The 23,048-nt window shown below is 40.1% G+C and overlaps 1 protein-coding gene across 18 annotated transcripts in view; it reads right to left on the bottom strand.

Annotated features, from left to right (window-relative positions):
* The window catches only part of TENM3 (teneurin transmembrane protein 3), a 1,235,569-nt gene that overhangs the window by 140,218 nt on the left and 1,072,303 nt on the right, over positions 1-23,048 (bottom strand). For 10 of the 18 annotated variants that reach the window (XM_083456978.1, XM_083456989.1, XM_083456990.1 and 7 more), the window contains one exon: positions 16,290-16,499. The exons of the other annotated variants lie outside the window; for them this stretch is intronic. In XM_083456978.1, coding sequence (XP_083313104.1) covers positions 16,290-16,499 — 210 coding nt within the window. The remainder of the gene's footprint in view (positions 1-16,289; positions 16,500-23,048) is intronic. 18 annotated transcript variants of the gene reach the window in all.

Here is a 23,048-nt window from a genome sequence, read left to right as displayed (position 1 = left end):
CTTCTTTCTCCCTTATGTAATGGGCAAATTATCTCACAGTACATTAAAAGTAACAGCTCAAAGAAATGGTATGTTTTAATGGAAATTATAGGTTTAAGAAACTGGCTGCACTTTGGGGACTTATTTCAACTTTCTTATTTAATAAAACTTGCATTAAATGCTATGAAAATAATAATATAAACAAGGAGCACAGGTTAAACCCCATTTTCACTTGCAGCATTAAAAAATGATATACAGTAATTCTCACAGAGTAAGTAAATAAGTGGTGGAGGAGAAGAAATAGGAGAAAAGTAGTGATGCCATTCAGCAGGGGAGTGGGGAAGGATAGGGTTATTTCTAATGTTTTGGAAACAGAACTGTTGAAGGTTATCCAAGAGCTTAGAAGGGTGCAGATATGTGATCCTAGAACACTATGACTAGCTTGTTCTACCAAATGCTTAGAGGGTTCAAAACTAACAGCAGGAGCCACCTTTGGTGAAGAACTTCATCAAACTGCAGGTGATGTTAGGTGTGGGCAGATAAAGACATGGCTGCAAAGGAACAATTAATTGTTCCTGGCAATCACTGCTGGGATGGGCTGCACTATAGAGTTTCCATAGTGCAGCTGATCCCTGGCTGAAGAGGAGTTAGCCCTGCCCATCTGTCTCAATGGCCCACTGGGATGGGAGAGCTCAGAATTTGTTCTGCTGGCTGAATCCTCTTGCCTATTTTGGGGGGTATATGCTACATGCTAATTCCATTCATTGGAACATCTGCTATTTATTTATTTCCTAAAACTTATATACTACTTGATTGTTGTTTTTTTAAAAAACCCTCAAAGTGTTTGGAAACAATATGATTATTGTAGCAGCTAGTAAAACATAGGCCTGGAAATAATTTGTAGTGGGGGAAAAAGAAAATGCTAAATTAGAAAACCATGATCCATCTTTTAAAACGGCACAAACAATGCTTTGTAGATTTCGTCTATCATGATATTAAAGCCTATATCAGCCTAGTGAATAGCTCCATAAATATATTAAATAATCCACTTGGGCCACAATCAGTGCTCCCCCCGGAGGTACTCAAGGGTACGCAGTACCAGCACATCTTATTTTTGGTTAAAAAGCGTGGCACTTACTGTAAAACCTTCATGGTGAGTGCCATCACCTATTTTTCTAGGAAAAAACCCACTGGCCACAGTTATCTATGCTAATTATTTGTGACCAATATATAGAAAGAAAGAAAGAAAAGGTTATCTACTTGTATGTAAAAATTTCGAAGCTCCCTTCCTTGTGGCAATTCTTACTTACCATAAGCTATACTGGGGCTGTTTATAACCTAGGATTATGTCCAAGTAGTGAAGCTTCTGACACTTCAGCAAGAGAGGCTAAGGGCTGTATCCAAAAGCGTAGTTCCATTAGCACAAGGACATTTGGTTGCGCAATGAAGCTTCTCCTTCTTCTCTTCTGTCATGCAGTTTTCCGCAACCCTATGAAGCAGATGTGCAAGAAAGCTTGTGCAACACGTGCGGAGAGTAGACTGAGGGGAAATTCTATTGCAGAAATGCAAACCCTTGTGCTAAAAGAATTACTTCATTGGATACTGCCCCATTTATTTATTTTAAATACTTTAATGCCAACCTTAAGCAAAACGTCTAGGAAAGCTAAAACTAAAAAAAGTAGCAGATAAAAGTAGCTCACAAAATTCAGCGGAACACATAAAATCAGTCTGCAGGCAGCTTGTGACAGCAGAGTTAGCACCAGACAAGCCTCCTTAGGAAGGGCAATCTACAGATGGAGCATCACAACCAAGAAGGCCCTTTCTCCAGTCACCACCCATCTAACTTCAGGGCGCAGGAGCCCTCAAGGTATGACAGAAGGGTTAATGGAAGCTCATGCAGAAGCTCACCCTTCATTGTGAACCCAGCTTACAATTATAACAAAGTCTCGGTTCATTTTCTAATAGGCTCACAAACATTCAGCTCTCCCAGTTCACTGACCTAGGTATGAATACGGTATATTGGAATGCATCCCAGTGACAATGGACATGCCTGAAGAAGCTAAAGAGTGCCCAGAATTTGCACTAGCCGGCCTGCACCTTTCACAATAATAGGGAAGAACAACACAGATGGTTGGTAGAGAGCTTCTCTAGATGTTCCAATATTTTGAGCTTCTGCAGAGAACTCTAGAGAAAAAGCCAAGTTTTCTCAAGAGTAGTCTTAGAACAAAGTTAACTATGGTGTGAGGTAGAGCTATAGTGCCTATCGGTTCATAAAAGACTTGCCGTTTTGAAGAAGATAATTTCAGTTCATGGGAGCTATGTTTTCAGCCAGTCTAGGCAAGTCACGTGATTCCTAACTGCCAGGCACTAAGCTGAGCTGTCTCACAAATAGCTTATGAAAAAGCTGTGATTGCAAACAAATGTCAAAAGCTGTTATTGAATTCAACTCAACTCAACTCAACTCAGTGCACTAGAGTCTCAAGGCATAAGAATCTAAGAAGAGACCTGCTGGACCAAAGGCCCACCTAGTCCAGCATTCTGTTATCACAGTGGCCAACCAGATGCCTATGGGAAACCCACAAGCAGTATACACATTATTTGTGATTCCCAGGAGCTGATGTTAAGACACACACTGTCTCCAGCACTAGAGTAGCCATGGAGATAGCCTTATCATCTATGAATTGGTCTAACCCCCTTTTAAAGCCTCAAAGTATGCTACTATCACTACATCTTATGGGCCTGAATTCGATAGGTTAACGATGCATTGTGTGTAAAAGTATAACTTCATTGGATGACCTAGGTTATATAGGATGATTATAGGGAACTGCAGCCTGTAATGGAGCGAAAACTCACTGTCTATATATATGTATATATATTTACATACATGTTCCATTTCTTTTACAGGGAGAAACTAATATCAATAAAGTGAAAACATGATATGCCTATTTCAATTATGAAAAAAAGATGCAATAGGAATTTGTTATGCAGGTCTTTGTCAGGAAGTGGTATGAGCTGGAAATTTGGATTTCTCCCAATTAAATAGCTGTCCTAAGGCAGGCACATTATGAGAAAATCACCTTTTACTGAAAAGTTTGTATTCCATTGAGAGTTTTAACAAATGCAATTGAGGAGGAAATGCAAAGGACATAATAAAGGGGGGGGGCAATAAGAAAAGCAAAAATAATAAAACAGAGTTTCTAAAAAGTCTACAAAATGTTTTTAGGAAATAATGAAATATAAATTAAGAAAAATAGGTTGCAATGGGGAGCAAGAGAAGAGAGGGGAAAGACAAGATATGGCATTTCTTTTGGGAAACTCACTATTTGTAGTATACAAGTGATATATACCGTATTTTTTGCTGTATAAGACTCACTTTTTCCCTCCTAAAAAGTAAGGGGAAATGTGTGTGTGTCTTATGGAGTGAATGCAGGCTGCGCAGCTACCCCGGAAGCCAGAACAGCAAGAGGGACCGCTGCTTTCACTGTGCAGAGATCACTCTTGCTGTTCTGGCTTCTGGGATTCAGAATATTTTTTTTCTTGTTTTCCTCCTCCAAAAACTAGGTGCGTCTTGTGGTCTGGTGCGTCTTATAGAGCGAAAAATACGGTATGTGTATGTTGTGAAGTGAAGTCACTGGCCAGAGCTGATCCTCTTACAGTGATATCCTATACATGCTTACTCAGAAATAAGTTCCACTATGCTCCATGGGACTCCCAAGTAAGCACGCACAGCAATGCAATGCTAATAACTTAATCACTCCTCTTAGGCAGAATGTATACCTTGCTACCTGTGTCCATTATCATTAAGAAACGGAACATTTCACAACAAGCTACAGTGAAAGAATTCCAGCGATGCCTGTGGCTAAGCTGGAACTGGGACCAACTGGGGTTTCCGGAGGGGAGACCTGAATTTTGGCAGTACGGAGAAGACAATCAGGTATAGGTCAGCACCAGTGAGAACTATCTACCAAGCACTTTTGCTGTGCAGCCTCCATTTTGACGAGCTTATATTTCAGTCTGTACTAGTCCTGCTGAAATGAGCGCAAGTTGCAGGGCAGTAACATTTATGTGGTGTTGTTTATATGAAAGCAATGGTTTTTCATTTGTAGTCTTGTAATTTATCTGGATTCCCATAATAAGCTGCATATAGCACAACTTATCACAGGGGCTGGTAATTGCCAGTTGACCAGCTTCATTCACACACACGCTCAGCTGCCAATTTCCCTCCCCTCTCTGCTTTGGAAAGTGGAAGACAGGAGCACACAAATAAGAGGAAGAACCTTTTCACTGGAGCACTCCATCTCTATTCATGCTTGTAAGAAGCTGTGGTCTCTGTCGCCTTTAATTCCAGTCTTCCCAGAAAGCAAAGCTAGGCAGAAAGAGACTGATGTGTGAGAATAAAAGAAGGAATTCTCTCACTGGCTTGTTCCCAGACTCAATGAATCTACCTTCCCTGATCACATTTTCTTAGCAGGAGGGAAAGTAGCCAGACTGAACTGTGCCAGGGAATGGAGGGTGTGAAGGAAATGCACATGTTTGTGCTACACGAGAATTATGGTATTCTGAGTTTGGATCAATCTAACTAGCAAGCTATATACAGCCCCCAGAGTATTGGCACATTCTTTTCACAGCAAGATATGTGGCTCTAACAAAGACATGACTTTGAAGAAGAAGGGCTATGCAGATAAAGGCACACTCAGTTGTCAGTGGCTCCCATTAAGTTCTGTGGAACGACCCAAATAAGTTGCTCTCTGGAAAGCAGCTGGAAGGATGCAAAGCTTGATCCTCAGCATAAACGTCATGGCGACCACTATCAGTTTCTCCAAGTGCATCCCTTTGCTTTTTCTAAATAAGATGAAAAGGCATTCTTTGAAACTGTTGTTTTCTTCTGATCCGAGTCTCAAGGGCAGATTAATAGCCTTTTTACCCCTAAGCAGTATTAAGTACCAGCCTATTAGAGTTACTCTTTCCCCAGGAAAAGAGCAGGGGGTGAGGGATGGGGACTGCTGGAAGAACTATGTATTAATACCTAAACTCCTTTCATCTGGTGTCCCTACCTATGAATAATTAATTGACCTGCTATCCCACGAGGATCCATCACATCATCTTGCCACGTATCCGTCACTGAATTGTCCCATACCCATTGGATGTAGAATCATTTTCCCGAAGCTATATGCTGTTGCCAGAAGGAGGCTGAACACTAAGCCCAGCAAAGCTCACTTAAGAGCAGTCGGGGCAGGTTCTGGTTATGAAACAGGCTTTAATGGTTGATTCTGGAGTCCTAACTCCAACCTCCAGCTCTTCATTTCATCTATTTTCATCAATTTGCATAACATGTGAATGTCTACATTTATCTCAAGGGATAAGAACTCTCTTGAACTTGATGTTGTTTCCTGCTTCTTTGTGTTCTTTCTAAATATCATGTGGGCTCAGTTCAAGCATGATCGGACTAAGCAAAATGGAGAATACTTCCTTATTCAAAGATTGATGAGCCAGCACAATGGGAGTCAGACAATAGCAGTCTGGTTTCCATGCTGCAGCAATAATACTGGCTACAAGTAATTGTCTCTTATCAACATAATGTCACATAAATGTAAGATACAATTTTTAATGACACAGTCAATAACCATTTTGCAAGGGGGTTCCGTTCTGGCCCCCACATGCATTGGCCGAGCACATACAAGCACACTCCATCCCTGTTCCTTCCTTTTAGTGATGTTAGATCACTTCTGGGTTCGGCACTAGTGTGCATGGTAGCGTGTCTTTCAGATGCGCATTAATCGGTCATTGCCTGTACAGTCGTACCTTGGAAGTTGAACAGAATCCATTCTGGAAGTTCATTCGACTTCCAAAACGTTCAGAAACCAAAACACTGCTTCTGATTGGCTGCAGGAAGCTCCTGCAGCCAATTGGAAGCTGTGGAAGCCCCGTCGGACGTTTGGCTTCCAAAAATAGTTCGCAAACTGGAACAGTCACTTCTGGGTTTGCGGCGTTTGGGAGCTAAAACGTTCGAGAACTAAGCTGTTTGAAAACCAAGGTACGACTGTACTGTTAAAATTAACTCTTCACAATATAGAAGGCACAGCGGGTTAGAATAGAGAAGAACAAACTTTAATGGTTAAAACTAATTACATATTACTAATGTCCATTGAAGAAGACTTGAAACTAGTAACTGTAAGATGCATTGTTTTGTGAATTATCTAAGGAGAATAGCCACAATCTAAAACATCACTAATAAGACTCTCCTACAAAACCGTAGTCATGAAGAGAAAGTCTCTTCAGTATAGCAGTGCAGCAGAGAGATTTCAAAGCTAATACAATTTTTTTCATTTCTATCCTGCCCCATTTCATAGGATCAGTGTAGGTCATAACCTCATTCTAATATTACCGAAATGCATCCTGAGGTAATATTTCATTTTAAGGAATTAAAAATGTAAGATTCTTGAATTTTACTTTTTGGCTATATACGGTAATTATAAACCTCTGAGAGGCCGTAGCTAAGCCAGTGGCAAAATAATTTTTGTTTTTTTGATTGAGACAGCATTTCTCTCAAAGGACTACAAATGATTTACAACAGAGCAGTCCCACGGAGAACATTTTTACTCCAGTACATATAGTTTAGGGATTGCAGCTAACACTATAGTCTTGGAGCATTCTATATTTATCAACCAGAATTTTCTACTCAAAGGATACATAGCAGCTTTAAGAAACACCTTTTGGATTTGTCGTTTTTATCACCTCCATCTAGAGTGCCTGCTGACAGATCAGCAGCATGTCAGAAATGGGCGAAGAACATGAAGACATGAAGTGTAAATTTCATGAAGTCTGTTGCTTCTACTATGCCATATATTTTTGGCCAGTAAGACATATTGTTGGTTTCAACACCCCATGTTGTGCATCTCATCTCAGTAGCAATTACAGCAAGAGTCCAGCTGTAAAAACCTGATGGAGATGCTGTGCAGATTCAAAGAATCAAAAGCACAATTCATTAGAAGTGCTTCACTTGGTTTCTGAAGCATTTTCGCTACAGGCACACACTGGCAGAGGGGTTCAAGGTCATTCTTATTCTTGCCTTTTTCCTACTCAGCAGAGGGCAAGCTACTGGAAAGCAACGCAGAAATGGAAGATTACTACAGATACAACATACAATTGTTCATGAAAGAGTGTTGGGGGGTGGGGTGGAAAAAGCACAACACAAAAGAAAGAAAAAGAGAGACCTTGAGCTCATTTTTGAATTAAGCACTCTCTATTACAAAATAAAAATCGGCTGTTTTAATACCATTTATAGCAAACCATACTGACAGCTATCTGAAGCAACTAAAATATTCATAAAAACACTGCAGTCACATTTTTTGTTCAATAATAACCAAATTATGCTACTTAATATTCGGACATCATAACAATAACCCTTGATAACACAAAAATCAAATGTGTTGACTGCACTCTTTAAAGGATTCAAGAAGCACATGCACAAAATGGTTTTTCACTGTTTCACTATAGGATTGCAGTCTGTGCCAATGTAACAAGGCTGCTGTTAACAATTAGCAGTATTCTAGACATTTTAATCATGACAAAGCTGATTATTCTTGGTAAGCCTTACTCTCTTTTTTTCTTCATGCAATCAAAAGCTCCAATTAGGTTTTTCACACCAAGTTTTCTTCCCTTAAAATACTGCCCTTCAGTATGTGGGTTATGACTTGAACTTAGCTGGGTTTCACCATCCACAACAACTCTGCCTTTTGGGGGGGAGAGGGAAAGGAGAATAACAAAAAGGAGGGAACCTATAACAATATATTAAAGATAAAAATAATATCTCATATATAATTTTTATTATGTATTTTTGAGTTTTTAACATGCATTTTTATGTTGTGAATCACCCTGAGATCTACAGATAAACAGAGGTATACAAATGGAGAAAAAGTATGTTAAGCCTGGGTAAGAAAAACCTGATATGTGACATGATAGACATCTTTAAATATCTGAAGGGCTGTCACATGGAAGATAGAAGCAGCTTGTTTTCTGCTGTTCCAGAGGGTAGGACCCAACCCAATGAATTCAAATTACAAGTAAGGATATTCTGATTAAACATTATGAAGAATTTTCTGACTGCAAGAGCTGTTCAACGGTGGAATGGACTACTTCGGAGGGTGGTGTACTCTCTTTCATTGGAAGTTTCTAAATAGAGGTTGAATGGCCATTTGTCGGGGATTCTTTAGCTGTGACTAGATGACCCTTGGGGTTCCTTCCAACTCTACATTTTTTTGATTCTATGATTCAGTTGTAAGACTGGCTAAAATTTGTGGTTTTATATGGTGAACAAAGTAGAGGACATACAAAAAATATTAATTTTCAACTATTACACAAAACTTTATATATATATATCAATGTAAATAATGACATGGTTCAAATGTCTCTTGTGAAATATGCTATTTAGAACTCTTACTAACTTCTCATCTTCAAGTCAGAATATCTTAAGATTTCAATCACCAGGGCGCAAGCTTGGAGAGTGTGCATGGAGGTCCTGGGCTGCTAAGACAACAAGACCCCCCTCTCAGCCTCACTGATGTAGTTCAAATGAAAGCAAAGCAACACATTCAGCACCAACCTGGCTACAGGAGGTGCCAGAAGCAGGCATACAAGATGCCACCCAACCAGCTTTGGGACTCTACTCCGTATGTGTGTAGGATTTGCTCCTTAGCCTTTTGTACTCAATAAGGCAGTCAGTATGGATTTTTCCTCAGGGTTTACTTCTGAAAACTTTCTCACGAATGAGTATAGCTGAAAGGGGGTTGAGGTTTAGGATCAGAGTATTCCTTCTCCTAGATGGACTACCTTCTGAGATTGATGAGCCCCATCTGCCCCTCAATTCCCTCTATAGCACATGCAGAATCTGCCTTCTTGACCGTTAGACTTGCTATTGGTCTTATCCACTCAATCAGGCAGAATCTGTCTTTGCATGCAGGAGACAGACAAATCCCTCACTCACGAGGGTTTGAGACACATCAGGTAACCTCACCTGTTTTAGCCAACCAGTCAAAGCAATTACCTGGGGTGTGGCCACCGCTGCATGCTGACAGCTTCTAGGAGATACAGATGAGAGTGGAGATCAGTGGTGGATGAACTACCCAGATAGAGCATGGTGTGTCCCCCACCAAAGGTATTTCCCCTCCCCTAACACCCCATACACCCCCTCAAGGCCAATATCTTCATAATTTATAAACATGTTTTTTTTAAGGACATGTAACTACTCTCCAAATGCAATTACCTAAATTTGTATCCTCTGTGTGTGCATTTAATTTTCATGAAATTATATTATTTCTTATTTATTTCTTTATTTTAATATGCTTTTTATTAAATAAATAAAAAGAATTTTTTGTTTTAAAAAACCCCAAATGCCTCTTTGTATATGCCACCAGTGGCTTAAAAATTTGATAACAAATTCAGGTTATGGTGGTGTGCACTGATCCTAGCAGTACTCCTGTAAAGGTTAGAGATGGTTAAGGGTGAGGGCTTGGGGTAAAGAATGGGGGTAGAGAATGCTCGATAGAGGAAGGATTAATTAACATATATACCAGCTCTAACAAAATAATACCCACCTGCTGGTAAATATTGCAAAAGTTGGGAATGCTCCAGCCATCATTAAGCATTTAGTTCTCCTGATTTCAGTAGGAGAAATAGGCAAGTTCACTAACTGTTTGAAATCAGTGAGTCTTAAGAGTGCTTAAGCTGGATTGTCCCATTTGTTTCTAACCGCTAATATTCTGTATTACGGTATTGCAAAACTGGAGAATCAATTTATGTCAAAATCAAAATGGCTTAAGTGTTCTCGCAAGCAGGCTACCACTCAATTCACTATAATAAATTATCACATTTTCCTTTTCTTTTGGCTTAGAAAAGCTATTTCATACTTATGAATTCCAATGATCAAAATAATTCTGCCAATTACGGTGTTCCATTCTGCTATGCATAGTCAACTATGTAATGCAATAAACTATGCCTGAATGGTCTGTTTACCCCACAGCAAGTTACAAGGAAAACTCTTTCCCCTTAAAGGACTTGTCTCTTTGAAATGCACAAACTGGCAAGAAGCCAAGGGAAGCTGGTGCTTAAGAAACCAAGACTGAGCAGTGCCTGTGTGCATTTCAATCTCAGCCAACCGCAGTAAATGTTATTGGAGTTTTTGTGCTGTAAAATTGCTGCTTTCATGCCCATTGCATCTGACAATAGGAATCCTTGATCTAGCATGAGGGAAGGAGGTTGATGTGCCTTCTAGTCAAAATTCTGCATTCCTTAAAAACCAGGGATACTACTTCAGTGTGCTCTTAATGGGTTAGTGACAGCAAGATTCATGTCAATGGTGCATCCGGACAGAGAAAGATACTAAATGGAGAAGTCTTTTGTAAGAGATGGGGAAGAGCAGAAAATTTATTCTTTTAAAGTTACCCTGAAGCTTTAATGGGAGAAGGGAATACATTCAAAGGCAAAGGTTGCTGAATGAATAGCTGAAATCTTTTGCAGCATCTTGAAAGCTTCTATTTCAATTTGCAAAGATTCTTGCTAGAATTTGGGTTCAGATTTAAAATAACTTCTAATGATGCAGGGGCAGATCTACTACAAAAGCAATGAAGCTTAAGCTTCAGGGGCCCCAATATTGGAAGGGCCCCAAAAGCGACACTGGTCCATCTTGATTGAAATAAACGGGTCCAGTAGATTCAATTTGAGTCACTCAACTCAAATAGATTAATTTTGGAGGGATATATTTCCGCTTTATCACTACCCGAAGGAGTCTCAAAGCGGCTAACAATCTCCTTCCCCTTCCTCCCCCACAACAAACATTCTGTGAGGTGAGTGGGGCTGAGAGACTTCAAAGAAGTGTGACTAGCCCAAGGTCACTCAGCAGCTGCATGTGGAGGAGCGGAGACGCGAACCCAGTTCACCAGATTACAAGACTACTGCTCTTAACCACTACACCACACTGGCTCTCTGCTTAATGGCTTTCAAAGTGGATAAACCAAATATATACAGCCTCCAGGTTTCAGTACCATTTGGGGCCAAAAAGTGGTATAAAATGTTTATAAAAAGAAATGAACAGGAATACTTATTTTTCACGTGTTGTTGACCAGAGTTAAACAAACATTAATCTGGACTTCCCCAGTTCCGATATAACGGGAATGCTTGTATTAATCTAAACTGGGGTCTTTGTGCCAAAGCTTAAGAATGGCGGAAGCCTGGTCTCATTAACAGGCTTATGAAGCCTACAATGATTGTCCAAACCAGGCCAATGTGGGTGTGAGTGTTCTCTTAAAGCTGTGAAAGCCATAATCAGTAAAGGAATAATTGGTCTTGGCTTCTCTCTCAGGTAACATATATTTTTTATAAAAAAATACTGGAAAGCAAATATAACCTACAGCTGTTTGTTATAACCAATTGCCCACCACTTTGTATAATTTGATTTTGGTAGGGATAGGTTGAGATGATGGGGAACTTTAATTTGCTCTTGGCAGAAGAACTGAATGCTTAATTAAACCGAACAACTGTACATTTTATTTCACATTAGAGGAGCAATGCTGACAGGTTTTTGGCAGGATGATTAAAAGAAATATATATATATGTATGCTAGATTCATCAAATCAAAGATCAGAATGAGATCAAAAATAATTTGGCTGGTACTCAGGAACATTTGTTGACTTTTAAAAGCCACTCCATTTTCCTCAAGCATGTTGAACAGAGAAATTAGTTGAACTGTACATAAAGGATATTGACCTCCTTCTTTATTGTCTGGTTTTGTATGAGGGGAGATTAAATGCCTTTATGGCTAGCTACTGAGAAATGCTTCAAGCATTCCTGTGCTAGTGCTGTGTATAAATCATAACAAATCAGTGGGCTTAGATGAATACAACATGCATTTTTGCAAAATGTACATGAACAAGCTTGCTTCATATTTACTGAGGGGTTTTTCCCCTTCAAATTGTTGTGTTTGAATAAACATCTTTGTAGTGTATAAACAGTTTTACCAAGATGCCTGTTATTCCCATTCTAAATGTATTTACTTGAAAGTAAATGCCATTATTCACAACTGAACTGTCATTAAAACAACTGTGTTTAGGGCTACCGTCTAAATGTTATTTTGTCTACACTAAGGGATACAAGGCGGGGAGAGAGAAAAAACGGATGGGAAATAATGTAAGAACATGAATAGGTTTGCAAAGAATGCCAGGGTTATGGGATAAGTGTTAAACCTCAGTAACCTCAGCAGATAAGCTTTGAATCTTCAAGTTCAGTTTCTGTTAGACTGAGTCTACATGTGTTTGTTTGCTGATGATCTAACCAATTCATCAAAGAAAAAAAGCAAAATATGTACTCTTGTTTAAGCAGACAAGAAACTAACAGTGAAAACATGTACACCTCTACTCAGAAGAAAGCCCCAATGAATTAAATGAGACATTTCCAGGTAAATGTGTATAGGATTGCATAATAAAGGACCAAGTCTCTTCTTTCTGTGAATTTATATAACCTTTACACCAGAGCATCTATGACAACCATCTCTTTCTAGTTGGTGTTTGATAAGCCTTACTCTGTAAGCTACAGAACTAGTCAACCACCTCCATTGCATAGGAGATGCTTGAGACCTAAGTATTTCCTCTTCCTATGCAAGCTTGCTTGTTCTTCTAAGTCTCCGCAGACATTCGAAAGGTGACCCTGGTAAGAAACCTGCCAAATTGCAGACAATTCTGTCCAAAGGCTTTGGTGCTAGACATTATTTAAATTGTTTTTGCGTTGGGGAGAAGTAAAAGACATTCATTGAAATGTGAAAACACTTCCTCTGTGTACAAGCCTGGTGAGCCAAACACAATGGAGCTCTCCTTCAGCTCTCCTCTGTCACCACCTACCGCAACAAGCTTGCAGACATTATTCCTGCTTTCAGCAGTTAAAAAACAAAAGTCTGGATTGCTGAGGTGTCACAATGTGCTTCAAGAGCCCCCACTTTGATTCGCACCACCTTGTACAGTTCCCACTTCAACTCTGACAAATAAACTCTGCTTCACCTTGGGATTCAGGACTGATCCGAATGCAATGCACCTCCGTAGTATACGGGATATTTTATATGCTTTATATATAATAAATGAAGAGAGTACATACTGCTGTATAAAATGATTTTATAAATCCGCCCAGATTGTCCAGTTCGCCACTATTACCGCTGGTTGCTGATGCATGCTAAATTTGTATTTATTATTGTTGTTTGATGGGTAAACATATATTTGCCTTGCCTAGCACAGCACTTTGTCTTATGAGGCACCTGGATTACTCAACTCTGTGGGTACGCTCCAAGTTCAAAACATGCTAATGTTATTGGAGTCAAATATTGTGTGATAACAAAAAGAAAAATGTACGTTTCAGGGGTGGTAAGAAAAATACAAATTTAAACAACGATTAGAGCACTGAAAGAACACCACACATAAATGGCTCACTATCATATTATGAGCCGATTGTTCATTAAAATTATATATACCTATTTACACATTTGTCAACTAATGTTGCAGTAATAAAATATAGGTGCCCTTATACTAGAGAAACCAGGCCACCTTTTGCAACGATGCACTGATCAGAAATTTTTTCTTCTTGTTTTAAAACTTAGGAAGTGGTAGCACTTTTTTTCATTTCCCTCAGGAAACACACTTGCACTGTAATATAATCCATTGGCAGAAAAGTTTTCTTACTATCCAGCCTACATTTTCTCTTCCTAAATTTTATTGCTCACAAATAAATTATATGCAATGCACAGGGATATATCTTCCACTCTTGATGTTCTGTTTCTTCCCTGTCCATTTTTAGCCAGTATGTGCAATATATATCCAGCCTTTCAAAGATTTCCATGTGTATCAACCCCTTCATCTTCATGGTTATTTTTTTATACTTTAAAATTGATTTTTTTTTATATCCCCTCTTCCTCTTAAAGGAACCTGGGGCAGCAAAAGTATCTAATAAAAATGCAATTAAAGATAAAATGAAAACATATTTTAAACATTTAAAAACTGTTAAAAACACTTAGAAATTGCTTTGTGGCTACATATTATATTTTGAATTACAAATCATTTCATTTGTATACTTTGAATTTTTTCTTTCTGCTTACTATCCTTACGCATTAAAACAATAAAAAACCCAAAAGCATAGAAATCATGAAGCGCAATAAAATATGCAATCATTTAAGGAAAAATGGCTGCTTTTTATACCATGATTCCTATTTTTACATACCACTGTAAGAGTCCGCTTGACAGCCACGCGACATGGAAACCTTAGCCCTGTTGAGACATTCAGCCTTATCAGCCTTAAGGCTGAATACAGAGCCAAGACTGTACATGCCAGCCCAATGCTTCCTGCAAGTTAGGTGCACCCACTGCACCATCCAAATTTCACATGCCTCTCACTAATATCCGAAGGGGACACCTAAGTATATTCATCCTAACATGCTTAGAAGTTGCCTCATGATCAGGAACCTTGATAACACAATGAACTTGGAGACACCATCATTTCCCCAAAAAGGTTCTCCTTTTTTGTATGTTGGGAACATTTTCTCATAACACAGTATAATAGGATACCTAGGGCCTACTTCAAATTAGCTGCTTAAAAACTTACACCCATAATACATATGGAAATGTGGGTGCTTAAACTCACTATTACCACACCTCTAATTGAAACCCTAGTGTGGAGTCGCTAGTATGGAGTACAGCATGGCAGAACATACACTGCTGTCCCACAAAAATATCATATCCCACCTGAATCAAGTATTAGCCCTGCCAATGGCAGCAGGGAGGAGATGATTGTTGCTGTCATATATAAAATGTTTCTTTGAAGTTAATTTCCTATCTGAATATTAACTGATTTTTAGTTGGGTAGTTATGTAAATTTCAAGATATCAAAAAGGATGTGATTCTGTCACTAATATTGCACACACACACTTTTCCCACTCGAAAAATGCTCAAACTCACACTCTGCAAATGTCAACTTGTACAATGTGCTCCTTAGCACAAACAGGACCTGGGAATTATCAGCTCCTTCCAATCATGAGCCCTGTTTGTCCTTCTCTATGCTTTACTTTTCCTAAAATATCCCTAAACATATCAATGAGGCCTATGTCACTACCGGGCAATAATTACATTATTTATTATTATTAAAAACACAAACCCTCATAATTGCCAACATTTAACTGCTGCCAAGCAAATAAATGCATAATGCAACAGCAAAAAAACGTGTGACATATTTGGTCTTAGAAGGTTGGCTACATAAATAATTTATATATTTGCACAGTGACGCAGCTGTGTCAGGAGGCAGCTACTGGGCTGGGAAGCATTGGCAAGGTATTGGAGGTCAGTGGTGTATGCCAGGCAGCTTACCCTGCCACTTTGAGCTAATCCTGTTGCCTTCATGTGTTCATGGAGGATAGATACATGGGTGGCGCTGTGGTCTAAACCACTGAGCCTCTTGGGCTTGGCGATCAGAAGATCAGCAGTTTGAATCCACTCGACAGGGTGAGCTCCTGCTGGTCTGTTCCAGCTCCTGCTAACCTAGCAGTTCAGAAGCATACCAGTCAGCACAAGTATATAAATAGGTACCGCTGCGGCAGGAAGGTAAACAGCATTTCCATGCGCTCTGGCTTCCGTCATGGTGTTCCACTGAGCCAGAAGCAGTTTAGTCATGCTGGCCACATGACCCAGAAAGCTCTCTGTGGACAAATGCTAGATCCCTTGGCCTAAAGGAAGTTAAAGGCTGCACCCCATAGTTGTCTTTGACTGGGGTCTTTTACCTTTTACCATGGAGGATGCTGTCCCACTGGCAGCACTGGGCTTTTGTAAATGATATAGGAGAGAGGGTGCTTCTCTGTCAGCAAAATGTCTTGGGCTAGCGCTGGTTGTGTTTAAACATTACGGATTATCTGTGAGCTTACGAAGTCAATTTGGTACAGGCAACTAGAGTATATTTTTACAGCAAAGCTGAGCTAAATGACATACAACTGGAAAAGAAACATCTACAAAGCTAGGCAGGTATTGACTGCAATTCTGTACAATTAAGAATCAATGTCTCCTAAACGCTACTACATCTCAATTAAATTAGGACTTTTTTATTAAATATGTAAGTAAATAAACAACAAAAAGTGATTCTGTCTTCTTATTTTTGCTTGGTTTCAACAAAGTAAATCTACTTGTGCTTTCACATATGCACTCAAACAACTTCGCTAATATTTCATTAGAATGAAGAAACAGGATGAAAAAAGTAAAAAGTGCACTTAAACTATGGACAAGATGTGCTGATCTTACCATGACCTGAGGCAAAAACTGAAACAGGACCGGTCTGTACTAGATAAGAGCTGGCAGTATAGTCCTCATCAGTGTCAGAGTCCTGAACTGGCTGGATAGCACTAGTACTTAGCAACCATCTCTGGTTGTCATGGAGATTAGGTGATGGAGGAGGGGAATGTAAATGTTCAATAACGGATTGACTAGATGAAGAGGATGGCATGGGAGGACCTAAGGAAAAAAATAAAAATATTTTTTTTAAAAAAATGGTTAGGGTTGTATGAGTGACAGATCAAAAAACACTGTTTACATCCTTCAAATTGTATCTATTTATAAAAGTTTAATAAATCATGGTCAAACAAAATGATAGCACATAATGAAAATGTTCATTTGAAATTCATGATGCTATGGATAGCTTTTGGTATTGACACTGTATATATGATGCTTGTTTTCCTGAACAACATAGCTTTTAGAACCTAGTTGTGTATAACAGCAGAATTGGATAATTTAATTATTCAGTTTCACTTTATTTTAATATTAATTTAGAGTTTTAAAACATCTCTGACTGCAAACTTTGACTCAATGGTTCTGCTCTGGTTTCAGAGACTAAGTATTTGCACAGCCCACTTGCTTTAATCTATTTCTTCTTTATTGTGTCTGTAGAACAGAACAGAACACTTATGAATCTGTAATCCTGTACAGGACAAACATCAGTATGTTTTACAAATAGATTGCAAGGCAGAAAATGACAGGAAGTGAATATGGATTTTATACTAGCAATAGAATACTTTTTCTTTCCAATATAATAATTTTTGAATGGCGGGGGTGGGGGAAATACCTATACATTTGACAAATTTTTTTGCTCAGGCTCTTATCTCCTTCAATAGACAATGCTATTTTCCCCCTTTAGGCATGAAGAGACTGGCCTAGATTTAAGAAACCTAGAGATCCATTTTCACAAAATTCCATGTTGCTAACATACACGAATAATTTTTCAGATTTCATTGCGTAGATAACAATTGATAACTATACACTGATCCAAGTTGAAATCCCACCTTACACATGGACTCATTGATCACATATTCAAATGTCTTACTTATCAAAGCATGTAATTACAGGTAGGAGGTCATGTTGGTCTGCCGTAGTTGGAAAAAACAAAAATTTAAAAATTCCTTCCAGTAGCACCTTAGAGACCAACTAAGTTTGTTATTGGTATGAGCTTCCGTGTGCATGCATACTTCTTCAATATCTGAATAACAAATTTAGTTGGTCTCTAAGGTGCTACTGGAAGGATTTTTAAAATTTTGTTTTATCAAAGCATGGTTTAGTGTGACATGAATGAACCGTAGCAAGCCTTGGGATCACACGCTTCCCTGTCTCCTCCCCCTCTGCGGCTGCAAGGAGTTTGGAGGCTTCTGTTTTAAGTCACCCAGAGTGACATGTTATCTGGAACTATGGTTAACATTAACTATGGCTAGTTCAAATAAGCCAACTAGACAAACCACAGTTTAAAGATCTGTTTTATACTAATTAGAGTAACGTCAACCACAGTTTAAGTCCAGATGGCATGACAAATGTCCATTAGAAGATTTTGGATGTGCCACTCTTGTATATAATGTCCCATCTTATAAAATGGAACAGTGGCCATCTACCATATTGTCTTAGCCTTAGGACATGACAGAAGTAAATCTAAGTATGTGTGTATATGCAGACTACAAAGTTACACTTCAAAAAGTTCATAAAACATTTTCTGTTAAAACAGGATCATATGCAGCTGAGCCAGAAAAAAATGCATAGGTAATATATTATACCATAAAATGGCCAGATTTCAGACGTTCTCTTCTCTCTATAACACAATGGCTATGTAATAAGTGACTTTTAATTATGAATCCATTTTATATTATAGACCCCCTGTATGCTATCCAACCTGCATAACTTGGCACTGGCATTTATCTCTCTGCTGGATACTAGAGCCTTCTGCAGTCAACCTGTGGTGACAGTTATCTCTTAATTAAAACTCTACATGCAAATAGCATTACTGAAAAGTGCTGTAGCAGAGCGCACACAAAGCACTATTATTTGTAACGGCACAGGCCTTGTTATCTTCAGTTTTAATACTGGGCACCAGTGTACTTAGTGTGAAGTTCTCCCTCTGGGAAATATGCTTAACAAATTCTTATTACTTAAGATAGTAATAGATATTTCCATAGTCGTGACACATTAGTGTTTTTTTAAAAAAAATTACAATGCTCCTTCTTTAAAAGCAATTTTTATGCAACATCTTTTTTAAAAAAACCTTTAAAACCAACAACGTAGTGGATGATGACCCATTTACCCTTGCATCAAGAAGTATGCTTTTGAGTTTCAGACTCCTCCAAATTCTAAAGAACTGTCAGCTATATCTCAAGATACAAATCTGAGAAGAAATGATATATTCCCTTAAATGGAGCATTCAAAGGTGTCATTTATAAACAAAAAGGGTGATTACTTAGGTGTTCATTTGAACTCAATAGTAATTCTTACAGAGCAGAAGCAGCTGAAGTTCATAAAACACGAGCTGAGGTTCTACCATTGTCACATCTCTTTTCTTCAAAACACCCCCCAATCATTTCTCTATGCTTATTATGCTCCCCCACCCTGGGGAATTCCCACACAAAGCCTTTGCTTCTTCTTCTTCTTCATCACAAGCTCCCAGCACAGTTCACTTACTGCTTCTTTCCTAGACTCAGTTTACCATCACAACAGAACCCGCCCTTCACATTATTGTTTATATTTTGCTGCTTATTCATCCTCTTCCTCGGCTTCCTTGATTCTACTGCATGTCTGGAAGCAGGGCTTGGTACAGAACATGCCTCTGTTGTTATCGCAGCATATATGCTCAGAATGTGAACTGAAACTGCCCGATAGTTCTATGTGGCCACCAGATGACTACTCCCTTTTGAAAAGAACAAGAACATTTTGCTTAGAGGTGTCATAAAGGCCACAATCTTCAAAGCATCTACCCAAAGCAGCAGTAGATGCTGGCTTATTAGACTGAAAGGGGCACTCTCTCACCAGGTTCAGGCTACCCCCAGCCTGCCCATTTCCTTCCTGCCAGACTCCTTACCTACCACCAGTCCAGAGATTGGCACTGGCTATTGGCGCTCTCCTTAGCAGGCAATTCTTCCCTATAAAGAGTTAGAGGCATAGGAGACTTAAATATATAAGAGGTTTTAAGGGGAGCTGTAGTCTTTGCCCATGATGAAGCAGTAGGAGGAAAGTGAGACGTTGGGGAGAAAGAAAGGCTGTCAAGCTTGGTGAACGGATTTTAGCCCCTCAGACTGCTCTGGCTCTAGGCCTTGCTCTCTGTCTAAGAAGAGCTGGCAAATGTTAAGTACTAAGGAAATGCCCTGCAGTAGTTAAGAGTTCTTAGTGTCATTGCACTGGAGGAGGAAAGAACAAAACCAGAATTAGTTGGCTTTGCCAACAATTCACCTCTTCCCCCTAGCTTACCAGTACCACTGGACATAGGCTGCCACTGAATATAATAATAATTTATTATTTATACCCCACCCATCTGGCTGAGTTTCCCCAGCCACTCTAGGTGGCTTCCAACAAAATATTAAAATACAATAATCCGTCAAACATTAAAAGCTTCCCTAAACAGGGCTGCCTTCAGATATCTTCTAAAGTCTGGTAGTTGTTTTTCTCTTTGACATCTGGTGGGAGGGCGTTCCACAGGGCAGGAGCCACTACCAAGAAGGCCCTCTGCCTGGTTCCCTGTAACCTGGCTTCTCGCAGCGAGGGAACCTTCAGAAGGCGCTCGGCACTTGACCTCAGTGTCTGGGCAGAATGATGGGGGGGGGGGAGATGCTCCTTCAGGTATAACGGACCGAGGCTGTTTCGCAGCAGTTTTCAACCTGTGGGTCCCCAGATGTTGTTGCACTACAACTCCCATCATCCCTGAGCTCAGGCCTTGCTAGCTAGGGGTGATGGGAGTTCACGAACACTGTAGTTCACCAACATCTGGGGACCCACAGGTTGAGAAAGGCTGGTTTAGGGCTTTAAAGGTCAGCACCAACACTTTGAATTGTGCCCGGAAATGTACTGGGAGCTTATGTAGGTCTTTGAAGACCGGTGTTTTGTGGTCTCAGTGGCCGCTCCCAGTCACCAGTCTAGCTGCCACATTCTGGATTAGTTGTAGTTTCCGGGTCACCTTCAAAGAGCGCATTGCAGTACTCCAAGTGAGAGATAACTAAAGCATGCACCACTTTGGCGAGACAGTCCGCAGGCGGATAGGGTCTCAGCCTGTGTACCAGATGGAGCTGGTAAACAGCTGCCCTGGACACAGAATTGACCTGTGCCTCCATGGACAGCTGCGAGTGCAAAATGACTCCCAGGCTGCACACCTGGTCCTTCAGGGGCACAGTTACCCCATTCAAGACCAGGGAGTCCTCCATACCTGCTTGCCTCCTGTCCCCCTAAAACAGTACTTCTGTCTTGTCAGGATTCAATCTGTTAGCCACCATCCATCCTCCACTGAAGAGCAGCCCAGTTAAGTTCATGGAAAAACTAGTTTTAGTGGTGTGAAATTCCTAGTTAAATTATTCAACAGTAGGAGACAGCTCAAACTGTGCAATTAAAAGAAGTCTGTGTACGAATTCCCCACAAAGAGAGATTTTTTAAAAAAAATATGTTGTAGCTATTATGGCAACAGCCGCTACCTAGCTAGTACTTCATTAAAGGAGGTCAAGTTAAGCAATTTACAATCAAGTATGGCTTTCCTCCAACTTTAGCAAGTAATTTTGTGTGTGACGATCTGAGCTCTAACTAGCATACATTCAGTTAGACTAATCTGGCATACTATTCTTGCTGGGTACGTTTTTGAAAAGCTAGCAAGCGTAACACATTGCTCTGTGCCAAAGCCAAAGTCTGTATAGCCAGACAGAACTCGGCATGAATCTCAAGTTAAACATAAGGGAATGTTTCAGGGGGTTGAGATTCATAAAATATTGTTTTCTTGGTGCACAGGCCAGCGAAATCCACAGTTGAAGTTCTTTTGTGAAGCTAAACTGCCTTTAAGCAATGAAGCAGCATAAAGGAGACAGCTCTTGCATCTTTAGAAAAGCTCCCAGTCCTGGAATCTGGGCAGGGACCCCCTGACTGTTTCCATTCTGAAGGGAGCCAACTCTTTTTAAAGCTTCCATGCCTAATTATGCACAGCTGCTCCTGATTAAAGCTGAAGCAGGTAGACTGAGTTTTAGGAGATGCTCTCTTAACAGAAAATCACAACGGTCCTTTAAAGTCTAACTCTCCTAAATATGAACATCTGATCATGCTTAGCTTTCCAAAATGTCTTTTCAGTTGTATACACACTCTCTTCTGGAACAGTGAAACAAAAGTGACCTGTGTCTACACAGAGGCGTCAATCTAGTGCATTGCTTAGGTCACACTGAAATCAGATTTGTTTTATCCTAACAAGACTCCTGTGCTGGGCCTCAGACAAGCTCTGCGTGGGCCTGCATACAACTATCTGCACGCATGCCCTATTGGTACTTAATTGGAATAATAGAATCAACAGATTAGAAGATGGGGGAAACACAAGAACAATACCATGAACACCTACTGATATCAATGGGAAAAACTAAAGTTACTCCGCATATTCAAGTACTTCTGGGTGTGTACTTCTCAAGTCTAATTTGAACAGGGGAAAGTGGAGGAAGAGCTAAATAATTCTCAAATGGGTCTCAAACCCTCCATGAGTGAGGGACTTCTCCTGCGTGCGAAGACAGGCTCTGGTGGATTCAGCAGATGAGAATAATAGTGGCTTCAACGATCAAGAAGGAAGTTTCTGCAGTTGCTGTAGAGCAGGCACCCCCAAATTTGGCCCTCCAGATGTTTTGGGACTACAATTCTCACCATCCCTGACCACTGGTCCTTTTAGCTTGGGATGATGGGAGTTGTAGACTCAAAACATCTGGAGGGCCAAATCTGAGGATGCCTGCTGTAGAGGCAAGTGAGGGGCAGGAGGATATATTTGAGAGAAGAAAAGGCCAAGGAGTAAACTCCATATACACTGCCCAGGCTTGCACCCTGGAGATGTCACTATGTGGTTTGACTTTATCCCTGGAAGCATACGCCATTGCCTTTAGAGCCCAACAACAACAATGGTCAAATGTGGACAAGCCCTAAGAATGTGAGAGGACTCCAGTGGGGGCAGTCTCAATGGAGCTTTTCAGCCAGTCTGGCAAGACACAAAGGTGTCAGGACTTGACGTGGAGCTGCGTGGAGATAATCTACATTGGCAAGACACAGCACGACATACAACAACTTAAAAGCCTGTGTACAGGAGAGCCCGGCTCTGGTCCCACGGATGTGGGGAGTGGGGGGGGGGAGAGTAGACAAAGGGAGAGAAGAGAGATAGCAGAGCACAGAGCGGCAAAGGAAGGATGTGAAGAAAGATGAGACACAAAGTGAGAAGATCAAAGAGTTTTAGAACACAGGAGAGAGCAGCAGAGGGAAATTGCCCTGCCATAGTGAGGGCTAAGGGGAGGACAGAAGGAAAGAGGAACAGGAAATACTGGTCTGGGGCTGTTAACCCCACTAGTGAGCCAGAAAGGGAAGGAAAGTGTGTTAAGAGAAGAAAAGCTGAATGTAAAAAATAGGGAAGGTCCTATGATGACCAGGGGGAATTTCTAAGGATAAGAGACTACCTGGCAGTATGGAGAACTCTTGGGACCAGAGCCAGGGTGCCAACTGACAAAGAAGAATAATCAAAGGTGTCTAATGTGTCTGGTGCAT

Source organism: Podarcis tiliguerta (assembly GCF_965153285.1).
Source record: "Podarcis tiliguerta genome assembly, chromosome: 9".
NCBI lineage: Eukaryota > Metazoa > Chordata > Lepidosauria > Squamata > Lacertidae > Podarcis > Podarcis tiliguerta.
The sequence above is the reverse complement of the archived record's forward strand: the minus strand, read 5'-3'. Positions and strand labels throughout refer to the sequence as shown.